At 37.4% G+C, this 15,345-nt stretch overlaps 1 protein-coding gene across 45 annotated transcripts in view; it reads left to right on the forward strand.

Annotated features, from left to right (window-relative positions):
• The window catches only part of RIMS1 (regulating synaptic membrane exocytosis 1), a 468,693-nt gene that overhangs the window by 329,558 nt on the left and 123,790 nt on the right, over window positions 1-15,345 (forward strand). For 15 of the 45 annotated variants that reach the window (XM_089777124.1, XM_075923731.2, XM_089777114.1 and 12 more), the window contains 3 exons: window positions 1,543-1,725; window positions 3,017-3,129; window positions 9,659-9,688. In XM_089777124.1, the coding sequence (XP_089633250.1) occupies window positions 1,543-1,725; window positions 3,017-3,129; window positions 9,659-9,688 (326 nt within the window). Of the gene's footprint in view, window positions 1-1,542; window positions 1,726-3,014; window positions 3,130-9,658; window positions 9,689-15,345 lie in introns of those variants that run through there. The other 30 variants (XM_075923760.2, XM_089777137.1, XM_089777125.1 and 27 more) reach the window with 4 other exon arrangements.

Here is a 15,345-nt window from a genome sequence, read left to right on the forward strand (position 1 = left end):
TCCTAAAAGGGAATCTGCAAAATCTTTATGAGCCTGGAAACTTAAATTCTAATCACATTAAGGATTCTTCCCTCTCCCCCCCCCCTCACCCCAAGATGACACTACAAGACATAATTAGCCAATTTCCATTTTACTTAATGTGACTGAGGCTATTGGCTGCCCTCTGTTAACAAAATGGGCATTGCCCCCTATTGTACCATTGCCCCTTAATGGAAATAGAGCCAAGCTACCCTCAGGAAAGTGCTAGCCCTTACAGAGGTGAAGAGGAGCGAGTGAATGAAGGCAAAGGCCATCTTTCTAGTGGAATCTAAGTTACTTAAAGCACTGATTTTTAATATGTTTGCCTCATAAATTCTCAGAAAATTCATTCTATACATAGGTAATTTGGGGACTTGATTGTTCCGAGGTAGCAAAGAAGTTGAATCCTTGCTTCAAGTTGTTCATGAAATACATTGTTTCTCTAGAGGTGTCCCAAAGCCAAACTACAAATAACATATCAGAGCCCATTTTAGAACTATGTAAACAGTAGCAAAAAAATCTATTCCTAAAAAGATTACTGGTAAGTAGGGTTTCACAAGGAATAAAAGAGAAACAGGTGTGTGTGTTTCAGGAGTTGGGGAGTACATGGGAGGTCCTTTGTTTACTGGCATTTTTAATTTATAAATGGGTTCCTGTAGCTGTAATTTAGAAATCTGAAAAAATAAGTAAATTCAGAAAAAAAATATTGTAAATAGAAATAGTGAGAAGGCTGAGTTCAAAAGTGTGCTAAACAACAATGCATTTTAGGGAATGTCTCACAATTGTGAAAATCAGAAAAAAATAAAAAGGCAAAATTTGTTAATTTAAAAGTTAATTTTATCTCTTACTGACTAATAGTTCAGTGATTATATGTAACTTTACATTGTTATACTGAGACCGTTAATAAACTGTACTGCATTTTTTACTTTAATACAGTTTTCATTATTATTCGTTCAGAATTATATCTTCTAATTGAGGCCCCAGTTCAGCAAGATACATGTTTCATTTTAATCACGTGAGTTGTCCCCAAGAGGCTTAGTGGGATTACATATGTGCTTAAGTACCTTAGTGAATTGGGGGCCTTCGTGAACATTCAGGTAAAATTTTAACAACAATGAAAATGTGCATTTTGAAAATGTGTGCGCTGTGGTTAAAAGTGGACTTTGATATTTTCCCCGCAATGATGATATCTCATCAGGGTATTGTTCCAGAGCTGCATTAGCTTTCATTTTCTGTTGTTAAAGCAACTGAAGATGAAGATAATATTTTTAGTCAATAACCTGTTAAAATCAATGTGGCTTATGGAATATAGGCATACATGGCATATGTATCTGCAGTGAAGGTTTTGCAGTTCAGCCTTTTGAAACAGAGTTATAGGTTGAATAAATAAATTTTCACAGAATGAAAATGTGACTATATGTCTTATTAAACAGGCTCCTGTTGCTTTCAGTGGTGGAGGGAGGCATGGGGAAATTTATGTGAAGCTAATGACTGAACAACTTCTTTTTGGCCCTAATGTTTTAGGGTTCTGCTACCCTGTCTTTCTAGAAGGGGACTTCCAACCCCAAGAACAACTGAGCAGCCAGTCATTAGGGGAAAGCATCACACTCGCTCAAGGTCGAGTGAGCATTCTAGTGTCAGACCATTATGCTCTATACATCACCTAGTCCCTGGAGGGTCGGCGCCACCTTCTCCACTTCTGACAAGGTTCCTATTAAATGTACAGCACAGCATTCATGTCCTACCTTCCAGATGTCAGTGTGGTGTTGTACTTTCCCGAGTATATACGGTGCATTCACTCATTCTGGCACAATACTACAATCCTTTCTCCATGGTACTTACACTTCTCCCATATCCTCTACTTCGTCTATCTTCACTGTCCAGATGGTACTTTTGACTGTTGAAATTAAACAATTATAGAACATGAGAGTTAAAATTTGACTGTGCTTTGTCCTTCCATTGTTTTGTTTATGTATACACATGAAAACTTGCAAAATATTTAGTTTTAAAAACGTGCTGTAAATAACATACAATTTCCATACCATTAACTCTTGTTTTACAGCAGCAGGTTAAGAGAAAGTCATTTGGCCTATTGAATGCCAAAGGTCACCATCTGTAATTTGTTTAACTTTATTAATGTTTTGCAGATAACAGCAAACTTTGAGAAATTATATATGTGTAACTTTAATACGTTAGATAAATGTAACATATTTAGAAAATACTGTACCTTAAGTAATCAAAGGTTTTTTTCACCTTTGTATTTTAGTGGTAATATCCCATGGTACCAAGAACAGCCTTAAGAATTTTATATGTAAATTTACTTGTATCTCACAGATATCTGATGTGTTAAGCTCAGTGTGTCTATAAGAAGCCAAACTATTTAGAAAGTTTGCTAGCATAGTTCATCTATCCACACAGTCAAAGCAAATGAATTTAGAATATCTACTTGGGTAAGAGTACTAAAATTCTGTGCAACTTCTCTAAGAATTTGCACCTATTACCAAACACACACACTGCAAAAATTAACAGTAACAGCGCACTTCATCAAAAGAAATGTTCAGACAAACCACTTTACCTCTATAATATTAGATCCTAGTAACTAAATTCTCTGTTGCCCTGTATCATGTTAAGTTTGATATTAATGCAAATGTTGCCCAATCAAAATGATAATATTTCACACCTCTTGCTTGTGCAGGTGGAAATGATTGTACAAAGTGGGAGACAATGGTGAACTAGGCCCTTAGACTCCTATTTGAAGTTTGCAGTTCCTGTCTAATGTTTTCTTTAAGAAAATTGAAAAATGTGGAGTTTGAAAATATTTCCCCCAAGTAAAAGACAGGTTAACTCTCCAGGCATTGAGGACTGTATGAATAGGACAGTGTGACATACATATAATTTATGCATCTTCCATATATGCATTTTAATAATCTTACCACTCAAAATGTATTGATTCAGATTTTATTTGGACTATTTTATTTTATCTTCATTCCATCTGCAGAATACACCAACAAGGAAGTCCATCTCAGTCACCTCCCACAGACACATCGGTCAACAGTCGTAGGGGAAGACAGCTTCCACAAGTTCCAGTAAGAAGCAGCAGTATAGAGCAAGGTATCAAATAATGAGCTTATCATAGTTCAGTATCTTCGATTTCCTTCTTTACCTTACTGTATTTTACTTTGTCTTTGATAACAAAATGTTCACTCCTTTATTTATTTCTACCCACAAAACAATATATTAGAATATAAGAATAATAGGAGATTGGAAAATATTATAGAATTTAATTGGTTGATTATTCTATGTACTCTTGGTTTGTTTTGATTTGGTTTTTGTTGTATACTTTAAAATTCCTATTGCAAATATTCCATTATCTTAGTACATACATATCCATGACCACAGATTTAGTTAGAGTGCAGGTCACAGAGCTCCATGATGGCACTTCTAATACCACTTTGGTCATGTTCTGCTAACTCAGATTTGTTGGGTGAGATTAATTGCTGTGCTTTGCTGATAGAAACGAATGACGGTCAGATAATGTAAATTTCTTCTTTGTTCCTTTAGTCAGACAAAGGCCTACTGCATCAAGTGAAAATGCCTTAAAAATGTGAAACCATGGTTCATAAGCTGGTGCATGTTTAGGGAAACTGGTGGTCAAGCAAAGACAACTTTTCCTTGTTGAACAGAGCAAAGTTGAGCTAGGTTGCTGAGAGAAATACTCTATCCAAACATCAAACAATGTTTAGTATCAGTTTTTCCTGTCCCATCCACATACCACAGATCAAGAGTTGCTTACTTTATTAAAACAAAATGGCTGTAAAATATGGCTTAATTTAATGTTAGAAATATGTGTAAATTCAGTTTTTTTCTCTTTTTCAAGCAACACTATTAGTGCATTGACTATATCTGACAACTCAAAACTCAAAATTACCAGCTTTTGCAGATCTTTCTAGTATGCAGAACCTAATGCATGTAAGAGCTTCTAATGTTTATACTTCTTGTGTTTCCAGAAATATTGTCAGAAATCTCCCAAAGCAGTTAGTGTAGACCACTTTGACTTATTTACCAAGCTAAGGGTACCCAACGCTTCTTTGCATGATAATGAATTAGTTAACTGGTTACATGAGCTTTATGGGTGAGAGGCCTCTGAAAAGTATTGTTATAGTGCATGCTCACTAACACATGACAGTATTTTCATGTTCACTTTGCTTGTTTATCATGAATATCCAATGTACTTCATTGAGTTTAACTGATGGATGTGACTAACTCTGAATTTTATATTCAGTGCTTCTAATTATATTAAAGAGCTAAGGACTCTCTTGGTTGTAAACTGTTGGCAAACTACCTTTGCAGCTTAAATTTTTAGGTTGTATTTTCTGTAGATCTTGAAGTTGGAGCTATGTAAGAATGAAAGCATGATATGATTTCATACATGCTGTGCATCATATTCTCATGTGATTCTTGCATTTGACATAGACTATGAAAAGGTTTACCTGGTTTATCACTTTTGTTTTGACTATAAGTATTTTTCTCTTGAGGATATTCACTTATCATTATCCCATTATTACTAAATGTAAGATGCATAAGAAATAATAACATTTCCATTTAAATTATGTTGACAGAAATTTTAAATGAACACAGAAGTTGGTATGAAGCTGTGAGGCTGAGGAGGCATATTACAGTAACAAGCAAAAGTGAAACAATCAATACTGAAACTAAAATTAGCATGTGGTCAGAGAGTTATTGATATTACAAGTCCATTTTAAGTAGAGGATTGATATTTCAAGCTGTGAATACACAGATGATTTATTCTCTTGCATCATAATTATACAAGGGTTAACAAAGCCACTCCTCTTACTATTATTCTAGGACTATATGTTCTAAACTTAATGGCAGTGAACTGACAATGTGGCTTGAGGCTGAAGAAAAGACTTTTCTTTCTTTCTTTCTTTCTTTCTTTCTTTCTTTCTTTCTTTCTTTCTTTCTTTCTTTCTTTCTTTCTTTCTTTCTTTCTTTCTTTCTTTCTTTCTTTCTTTCTTTCTTACAAATGGTTTGCCATTTCACTAAAGATATCTTTTTTTCATTTCTCCCTCTGTTCAAATTACTATTGTGGTTGAGAGTGTGTGAGTACCTCTTTGCAAACAAACATGAAAAATGGTACTGTTTAAATACTGTGGGATTAAAGACAGACATGATTCCATATAAATTTCTATGATGCATAACTCAATGAAATACTATAAAAATACTTGCTTTGATTTAGTGGATCACATTCTGCCATTTGGTACAATTGTCCAACCCCCAACAATGCAGTCTCAATGTAAAATGAAGTAACTAAGAGACCTAATTTAGGGTGTAATCTAAAACTAATGAAGTCAGTGGAAGATTCTCTGTTAACTTTAGTTGGCATTGGATAGGTCCATAATGACTTCAATTCACATCAGGGCTATATATCTGTAGATGATGGCAGGATTGAATGCAATCTGTTAATGTTATGGAGAGCTGCACTTCTAGGTTCAATGTTATTTGCATTTCCTTCAGTTGTAAATAAAGCCATATAATGTTGGTAAATCGTGACATCCTGCACTGGAAGGGAATACCGTGTATGATAATGTTATGAGTATATGGTAGGTCATGTTAATTCTCCGGTACTAAGAGAGGTGAATACAAATGTTTTTACAGGTAAATCCACTTTCTGGACTATAGTAATCATTGTAGAAAGGTTATGGCAATGCGTATTAACTGTGAGTGACATCATTCATTGTGATTTTCCATAGAAGACATAACAGCTTTCAGTAAAACAATTTTAGTATTGTGTAAAGGTCTTGCTGTGGGAGGGGGAAGTGGGTGTTGGAGTGAGAAGTTGGTGGTAGTTTTACTTTTTGTCATGATGATTAATGTTATTGTGGAGCTGTTTATTCTATAGTAAATTGTGGCAACCACTCTAATACCTCTTTTACAGGATTCACACAGTATCTCAGAAATTTAGTTTTTGTCATTGTCAGAACTGAAAATACCAATTCTGATTTATTTCCTGTATCAGACAATGACAGATAAGTTAACACTTTCAATTTGAAGATAATTGAAAGTCAACTTTTGAGCAAGTTTGTCAGTTTAGAAATGTCCATAACAATAGAAATACTATATAGAAAATCTTAGAGAAGAAAACTCAGAGTAAAGGATGGCGATAATCCCATTGAATTATAAAGGCAGGGAGATACCCATGATCAGATGGCATTCCCAGAACCCAATTTTACAGGTAAGGGAAAAATTCCAGTTGTAAGATATCTTTTTGTCCTTAAAACGCCAAAATGGCATAATTTTTAGAAAATGAACTTTTGGGGGGTCTTTTCAAGTGGGGATCAATGACTGTGTGTGTGTGTGTGTGTGTGTGTGTGTGTGTGTGTGTGTGTGTGTGTGTGTTTAAAATAAGTTTATTTAGAAGAAATATAAAACATACAATAGTGTTTTTAACCTATTGAAATATGTAAAATGTTAGCACTCAGACTCGGGACTAAGAGTGCCTCTCAAGAAACAGAAATTTGAGTGAAAGTCATGATAACATTTTAGTGTATTTGTGCATTGAAATGCAAATGTGGTATGAAACTTGGTATGCAAGTATGCCAACTGTATCATGGCAAAAATTTCCAGACTCCTGTGATCACGTGGCTCTCATTGCAGGATCAGGGCCTAAGAGGTCTGCAAGTGAAAACTAGTGTCTACAGGTGTCTTTACATAATTTACATTTCTAAACATCTGTAAGTATTTGCAAATAAGCTACCATGCAGTGGTCATTACTCAAACTTGTAGAGTTTTGAATTATATACTTTTTTCTTTCCTCGTTTAAATTGGCAATATTTAAAAAGGACATAAAATAACATGATTTTTCAACTCAGTGGTTAAATTAATGAAATTCTAAGCTTCAGCAAAGAGTTTCTTTTCTCAATTTGTCACATTGTGCTGTGTGATTCTAAAAGGCTTGAATCACTCTTGTTACTATAATACATCATATTTAAGTGGCAAGTAAAGAGTGGAGTTTCTGCATTAACTATGAATTTCTCTACCGTCGTATCACAACTTTTGGTACAGTGTCATAGATTTTGTTCTTAGAGTCTGTGTTTGCAGTTTTTACTCAGTCCTTTCTCAATGACAACAAGAACTGATTTAATTGGAGTCTGACCTGAGTAAGAATTTCAGGTTGAGCCCATACTTTGTTGTTTTGTAACTATCCACCCTTATTGTTCAAGGAAATTCAGACAGGCTGGTGGTCTACAGCAGTTTTTTTTCCTAAGCCCATCTTTAGGTGAAGCAGGTTGTATTTTGACAAATGAATATAACAGAGAGGCATGTGGTTAAGAAAAGGATTGTTGTACCTTATTCAAATTTCTGAAACAGTGAGACACCTGGATGATTGTATTTATTTTTAAACTACTTTTCAAGAATCCCTTTAGACAAACCCGATCACTGTCCTGTTCTGTCATATGACTCTTGATAAAATGATTTTTCATTTCGTTATAGTATGGTTTCACATTGCATAGCTCTTATAATGATGCAGTGTGGTTTTGAGAAGCCTCATTGGGTTTAATAAGTTTTTTGTTGTTTTAATATTACTGACATGTTGTTATGCCAGTTTACACTTACATAAATAGCATTGCGCCTGATCCAGTAGCCCTTAGAAAAATCTCCCATTGGAGAAAATGAGAATAATGTCTTAATAAATATTGCAGTAGATGATCTTGTACTAACAGAAATCTAAATCACAGCTTGAAATTTAGATTCAGGTAGGACAGCTATATGAATATTTATTTAAGCAGCTTTTTATCTAGAAATGGATTACAGCAATGGTCTCTTGAAATTTTCCTTTAAAATCAAGATAATTTTTCTTATATACTGCAGGACAGAAATATGTGTCTGAAAGAAAATCAAAGGAATGTACTTAAAGAAATGCATTTACTGGCAGATGGTGATATGCAATAATAAGAAATTAACTATTGTATATATTTTTAAGGTAACTTTTAAATAATAACTCCATTTAACTGAGAGGCCTCTTATTTTAAAATATTTTTTAATACCAGTGTTTCTATGGTATGGGTACAGTTTATATAAACTAAACTGAAAACATTCATAAAATAGACATTTAAAGATCTCCATTGCATGGAGGTTAGGACATATACTGACAAATTATTTTCAACGTTATCTGTGGACAAACGATAGAATTTCATATCAAAGAATTGCAGTATTGTTAAATAATAAAACTGAGTTGCAACTATATACCTCATAGTTAGAGAACACAGAATACTAGTTATACTGGTGTCTGTAATGCCATTGCAGACAATGGCAGCTATGCTTGGGGAAGACCCTGTCAGTGAAATCTTGCTCTCAAATATACCGTTATAAATCCAGAATTACTAAGAACAGAGTTTGAGCTTTCTAACAAAAGAAGATATTATTTCAGTTTTCAGTTCGAGTCTTTTAGCATTGTTTTTGTTTTGTCTTCATATCCCTCGTTTAATTGAAAACTGTTAGATGGCATTGAATATTTGAAGCTAGGTTGTGGAAACATTACTCATACTGAAGGTCACATGAGTAAACCCCTTGACTTAAAATTGACGACATTTGTGAGGGAGCACCAAAGTGTTGCCAACTCTCACAGTTTTATCACAAGTTTCATATTTGGTGTTTTCCTCAACATCCTGCTTTCTAGTGGTAAGTGATTTATTGAGAAGAGCAACTTTCAATTTTAAAAGTAAGTTTCTAACCCTTGTGGAGAAAATGTACACCCATGAGACTCAGAAATCAGAAGACAAATAAAATCCAAAGCTTGTAATTTTAAAACATGTCTCCATTTTAGGGGGCTTGACTTAATGATTTTTGTACAATTGGGTTTGGCACTATAGGTTGAACCTCTCTGATCCTCTCTCTCTTGTCCAGCAACATCCGTGGCCTGGCATGAGTTCACTTATCCTGGGTGTGGCTAGGGTTGCCAGGTGTTCGGTTTTAAACCGGACAGTTCAGTATTTGAGCTTTCTGTTTGGGAAACAAATTGAGAAAATATAAATGTCTGGTATTTTCTAAATAAGATCTAATGTAGATTGTGATGTAATGTCAAGTGTGTCCGGTATTTTTGTGGAAACCACCAGGCAACCCTAGGTGTGGCTAATTTTCCTGCAGTTCCATAAAGTTTGTTTGCAGCCACCAGTCTTGGCTCTCAGTGTTCTGTGCTGTTATTTAGCTCTAATTTACCCCTAAATGTCTTCCAAGAGTCCAGTAAGCAGTGGAAGTGCTGATAATACTGCTGGACAATATTGACCTTCCATTGTCCAGCAAATCCTCTGATTCGGCACTGATCAGGTCTCAAGGGTGCCAAGCTAAAGAGGTTCAACCTGTATTGCATTCAGCAGGAGAAGCAAAGACTCCACAGTCTAACCATTAGTATCTTCATTGTTACTCATAATTTTAAATAACTATTCAGTATTTATAATTTGTCATGGTTTATCATCCTGATTTTCCACATTACTTTTATGTATGCTCTGATACAGCTTATTGTATGTGTCATTGTCAAATGCAATACATTTATTTGTCTAACTTTAAATTTGCTGATTTCTTTCTTTTGTTTCCATCATTCCATGCATTTAATTCATTGAAGAACAAGAGAATTATAACTCTTCCTCAAAAGGTAAATATTCATGTACATTTTACAAACACTTGACAACTGTGAATTTTATCTTTCTCCCCCCATTATTTTCCATGTTGATACATTTCATTCTGTCATCAATGAAAATCAGCTAAAAAGATTCCATCTCAAATATCTAGCTGTTATCTGATTTATCACTCTGTGGCCCGAGCTCTGAGGACCGAGTAGCTTAGGGGCTAGGTCACAGAGTAGGTGGGCATAAAAAGGGGGAGAGGCTGTTCCCTTGTTCCCCTGTGTTCCTTGCCCAGGAACTCTGAGCCACTCCCTATTTTAAGAACATAACACATGAAGGGCCATACTAGGTCAGACCAAAGTATCGTGTCTGCTGACAGTGGCCAATATCAGATACCAGAGGAAGTGACCCCAGAAACATTATGTGATCCCTGTCAGCTATTTCCAGCCTCTGACAAATAGAAGCTAGGGACACCTCACCTGGCTTCCTACAATGGTACCTACCCATCTTGGCTAATAGCCATTAATAGACCTAACCTCCATGAATTTATCTAGTTCTTTTTTTAACCCTGTTACATTCCTGGTCTTCAAAACATCCTCTGGCAAGGAGTTCCACAGGTGGTTTGTGCACTGCATGAAGAAACACTTCCTTTTGTTTGTTTTAAATCTGCTACCTATTTATTTCATTTGGTGACCCCTAGTTCTTATATTTTGGGAACAACTTTTCTTTATTCACTTTTTCCACACCAATCATGGTTTTATAGACTTCTATCATATCTCTTCTTTTCTAAGATGAAAAGTCCCAGTCTTTTAATCTCTTTCCATATGGGACCCATTCCAAGCCCCTAACCATTTTTGTTGGCCTTTTTTAAACCTTTTCCAATGCCAATATATCTTCTTTGAGATGAGGTGACCACATCTGCATGTAGTACTCAAGATGTGGGCATACCAAGAATTTTAATTCTTAAATTTCGGGAATGGACCCAAGAGTTCACATTACCATTATTTGGAGTTTTCCAATAGGTTCCCCTTCTTTTTCCCAGAGGAGTAGAGTTGTAGGGCTTACTTGCTCCCATGACTGCTGGGTGGGCAGACACTGATTTGGGCCCTCAGACTGTTGAACCAAGCTCATGCCTCCTTGCTAGTCACCCCCAAACTGTGCAAGGCTCCTTCCTTTTCTTCCCACTCTAAAGCCTAGCATTGGTTTCAGGTAAAGCAGGACAGAACTAGCTGAGCCCACAGGCTTTCTTTAACACCTGGAATGCTAGGCCCTCCTTTTCTCTACTCCCTCACAATCTCTTTACAACTGGAAGATTACTTGATGCGTGATCTCAAACTTCTGATTAAAGTAGTGAATAGTATGTGCAATCTGAGTCCCCTTGTGTTAGAGTCCATGCTGGTTCGGGTAAAAAGTCTGTCCAGATGCCCAGGTTGTACTTCTCCCCAAAGTCTACACATTGATACAGTGCATAGCTTCCATTAATCACGTAGTGGGGTGGGGAGATACAGAAGAGTAACCATAGCACCATCCTGCCCTCCCCTATGGATCACCTAGAGGATGTTTCATACCTCTGGGGAGTAGTTGGAGACTGGTATGGCCAGAAGGATGACGCATACTACCTACCCCTCCTTCAGATTCTGGGAGATTCTGAAGAAAGGATAGTATAGTTTGGGGCTGTCATATATTTTTGGGATGATGGTTACTACAGTCAGGAAGTTAGTAGCAGAGCTTCTTTGGAGAATTTATGCTTCCAGGAAGCTACCAGCACCAGATGAAATGCAGAGACACAGAGATAGCCCACATGGTTTGGGCATCCCATGGAGCCGCCATTGTCAGTGTTGAGTCTTCTAGTTATTCCATGAAGGGGAAGGGGAATAATATTTTGCACCTCCCCCAGTTAGTAGTGTGTGGACAGGGGAAATCTAGAAGAAGGGGTGATTCAAGACAAAGTCTACTTGGAGAGAGAAAGAAGAATTCAAATGAATTAGATTTAACTCTGATGGTGAAACACTGCACAGTAGAAACATTAATGGTATAGATAAACCCAGATTAGAACATCAAATTGAATTCCTCCCAGACTAGAAAATTCTCATCTGAATTCAAACTTCACAACTGTGGCCCAACCCTCACAGATCCAATCAGATTGGATATTGAAGTTGAACCAGAACAGCATGTACCACCTGCTTTGAGAAGCTTGCATCTCTGGGTACGTCTAGACTACAGGCTTTTGTCGACAGAAGCTTTGTCGACAGATACTGTCGACAAAGCTTCTGTCGACAAAGAGCGTCTAGACTACATTCAGTTCTGTCGACAAAGCAAGGTGCTTTGTCGACAAAACCCTGTAGTCTAGACACAACCCTACATGCAATAACACCTTCTGTCGACAGAACTCTGTCGACAGAAGGCGTTATGCCTCGTAAAATGAGGTTTACCAGCGTCGACAAAACTGCTGAGTTACATTATATCGACAGAACTCAGTGGTAGTGTAGACGCAGGTATAGTTTTGTCGACAAAAGTCCACTTTTGTTGACAAAACTCTGTAGTCTAGACACACCCTCAATCTGAGTTTCATCTCCAAAATTCTAGGCCATCATGTACTAACAGTAGAGGGCACAATGCTGTGCAGTAAGTTTTAAGTCTTTTCATGGTATACAGGCAGTCCCCGGGTTACATGGATCCGACTTACATCGGATCCCTACTTACAAATGGGGTGAGGCAACCCCGCACTAGCTGCTTCCCCCCAGCAGACCAGGGAGATGCGAAGCTAGCGCCCCCCCCCCCCCCCCCCCAGCAGACCAGGGAGATGCGGAGTGGCTTTTCTCAGCAGACACCTTAGCTTGAGAATAAAGGACTTGAGGGAAGTGAGGTGTGGGAGAATAAAACTGAGCTCTGGAGAAATGTTTGGCTAGAGTTTCCCCTACAATATGTACCAGTTCCGACTTACATACAAATTCAATTTAAGAACAAACCTACAGTCCCTATCTTGTACGTAACCCGGGGACTGCCTGTATATTCAACTTTTATTTTTTTACTATCTGAGAAAGTGCCATGAAAATAGCAGCTGCTTCACTTTATCCTGTGGTTTTCACTGAACATACTGTATATGGACCAAAAATGCACTACTTATCCAAAAAAATTTTCCATAGTTTTCAGTGAGGGTTTTATCTGGTAAGAATTCCAGCATCAATTTTCATTGCCAGGGGCATATTTTCAGCATGATATGAAAATAAGACAGTGTTTGGGGGACAGTGTCCCAATAAAAACTATATCTTGCAAACAAGCATATTTATTTATCTGTTATTAATGACATCTTAAATTATTAGAAGTGAAGTAATTTAAAAAAAATCTCATTTGTTGTTTTTCTGGGCTCTGTATTTATATTTCACTCAACTTAGATTTTCATTGCCTATTGTTAGACGGCCTAGGACAATTTTACCCTTCACCCATAAACATTTTTTTATACTAAGTTTAATTTTCTAGGTCTCACTGCTGCACTGTCTGGGTTTCAACGATTATAGGGGGAAAGTGGTTATATAAAAAGAATTTGTTTCCTAAACATTTCTATAACCGTAAGATTTATAGAAGTTGTTTTTTTACATAATTTCAGTTGTGGTCCGTATTTAAGATGATATGATCTCTTTAAGTCTCAGGGGGTAGCCATGTTAGTCTGTAGCTGCATAAATGAGTCCTGTAGCACCTTAGAAACTACCAGATTTATTAGGGCATAAGCTTTCATGATGAAGTTGGTTTTACCCATGAAAGCTTATGCCCTCTAGTAGCCTCTAAGGTGCCACAGGACTCCTCATTGGTTTTGCATGATCCCTTTAAGCATTTTAAGTACTGAATGGTGGAGCTAATGGCCCCAACTCTTAGCCACTACAGAAAGCAGATGGAGCGTTTTCCATGTGAATTTACTTGGTCCTCCTACACAAAGTAGAGAGAGATTTAGGGACAAACTGGAAACAAAGGAGGGGGTGATGAGGGAGGACAATAGCATGGCCTAGGCTGCAAGCAATTCTGGAAGTGATATAAAGATTGGCTAAGTCACACCAGTAAGTTGCATTAACTTCACACTGTCCTCTGTGGTTTTTCACTTATGATAACGGGCAAGAAGTAAAAAGAACTGACAATAATCATGTGGGAGCTAGGGGAGAAGCCTAAAGATGTACAATATGAAAGACAAAAATTCAATAGAATATTGAGAATTCTGTAAAGAAAACAGGAATGGCCTAGACTCAATGACGCACATTTCACTTAAATCATGGGAATAGTCACAATGAAGTCTTTCAAAAACAAAACACAATGTGACACAGTGAGACTGTTCTCATGCTAAAGAAACTTTTGGAGTACAGCCTAAGTCAATGGATTGTTTAATTCAAATGTACAACTGTGCTTGCGGTGAATTGTCTTAGAAGCACTTTGTAGAAGAAATGATGATTGAATGTTGCAGCCAATCTATAATTAGCATCCTTGATTTTCAGGAACAAGTTACTAAACTATCTGAAACAGAATTTACTATGCACTTTCTAAAGTCCCCAAGTGCAAACAGAAGTTACACTAGGGTTTACATGTTAGGTAGTAGGCTACCATTTCAATATTGTCAAACCTGTGACAAGATTGACTTAAAATCATGAGTGTTTTTAAGGCTCATGTTTTGGACTGTTTTCTAACTTAAAACACATTTCTGTGCATGTATATCAGAAAATTAAACCTGAAAGGCACCAAAAAAAAAAAAAACCACCCTTTTTTATTTCTAACTGATAGATGAGATGCTGTCTCTAGCCTCCCTTTGCCAGAGAGACTGGGAATGGGTAACAGTGGATGGGTCAGTTGATGTTCACTTGTTCTGTTCATTCCCTCTGGGGCACCTGTCATTGGTCACTGTTGAAAGACAGGCTACTGGGCTAGCTGGCCCTTTGGTCTGACCCAGTAAGGCTGTTCTAACATTCTTACTTCAAAATCTTCCCTGATCTCTGGCACTGTCTTCATCTCCCCTTCAGAGTTCCATACCTTCAGTGGATATTGCCTCCTGTCTCCCTCTCATTCTGCTTCTGACTGCACTGTCCAGCCTGCCGCTGGTTCAGTTCCCATCTCCTCCTTCCCTTTCTCTGCTGTGCCAATCTCACCCCTCACACATACTATGCTCTTGACCACCATACAGGAGCTCAGCAGTAATGGTGAAATAGTGGACTACTGCAGACTGGAGAAGTTGAGGAGACATGCTCTTGGACTCACTTCTTGCCCTCTTCCCAACTCCTTCCCATAACAATTTGCTTATTAGCACAACACTAAGTGTATGTGAGAGCTGGCAGGTGGGAGCTGCCTCTTCTCCTTTTTGTACACAACTTCCAGCTGCCTCATCTGCCCAAGATCTGCTGCTTCCACATTCCTCTGAACTGGCCACACAAACAAGGAAGAAAAGGATTCCACAATTGATTGAGCAGTTGCCTTTCCTGATGGCATCCAGGCCTGGAGCCTAGTCTTTATGACAGTGATTCCCAAACTATGATCTGCAGACCCCTGGTGGTCCACGACGGTACTGTAGGGAATCTGCAGAAAGCTTAGGAAAGGAAAGAAAAGTAAGAACTGGCTGCACACACACTGCCTCCTGCCTTAGGGATGGGATCTTGATACCCCAAGAGGTACATCATCCTCTTGTCACCAATTGTGCTGCTGTTTACGCCCC

Source organism: Pelodiscus sinensis, chromosome 3 (assembly GCF_052426305.1).
Source record: "Pelodiscus sinensis isolate ZL-2025 chromosome 3, ASM5242630v1, whole genome shotgun sequence".
In the NCBI taxonomy this organism is placed as follows: Eukaryota; Metazoa; Chordata; order Testudines; family Trionychidae; genus Pelodiscus; species Pelodiscus sinensis.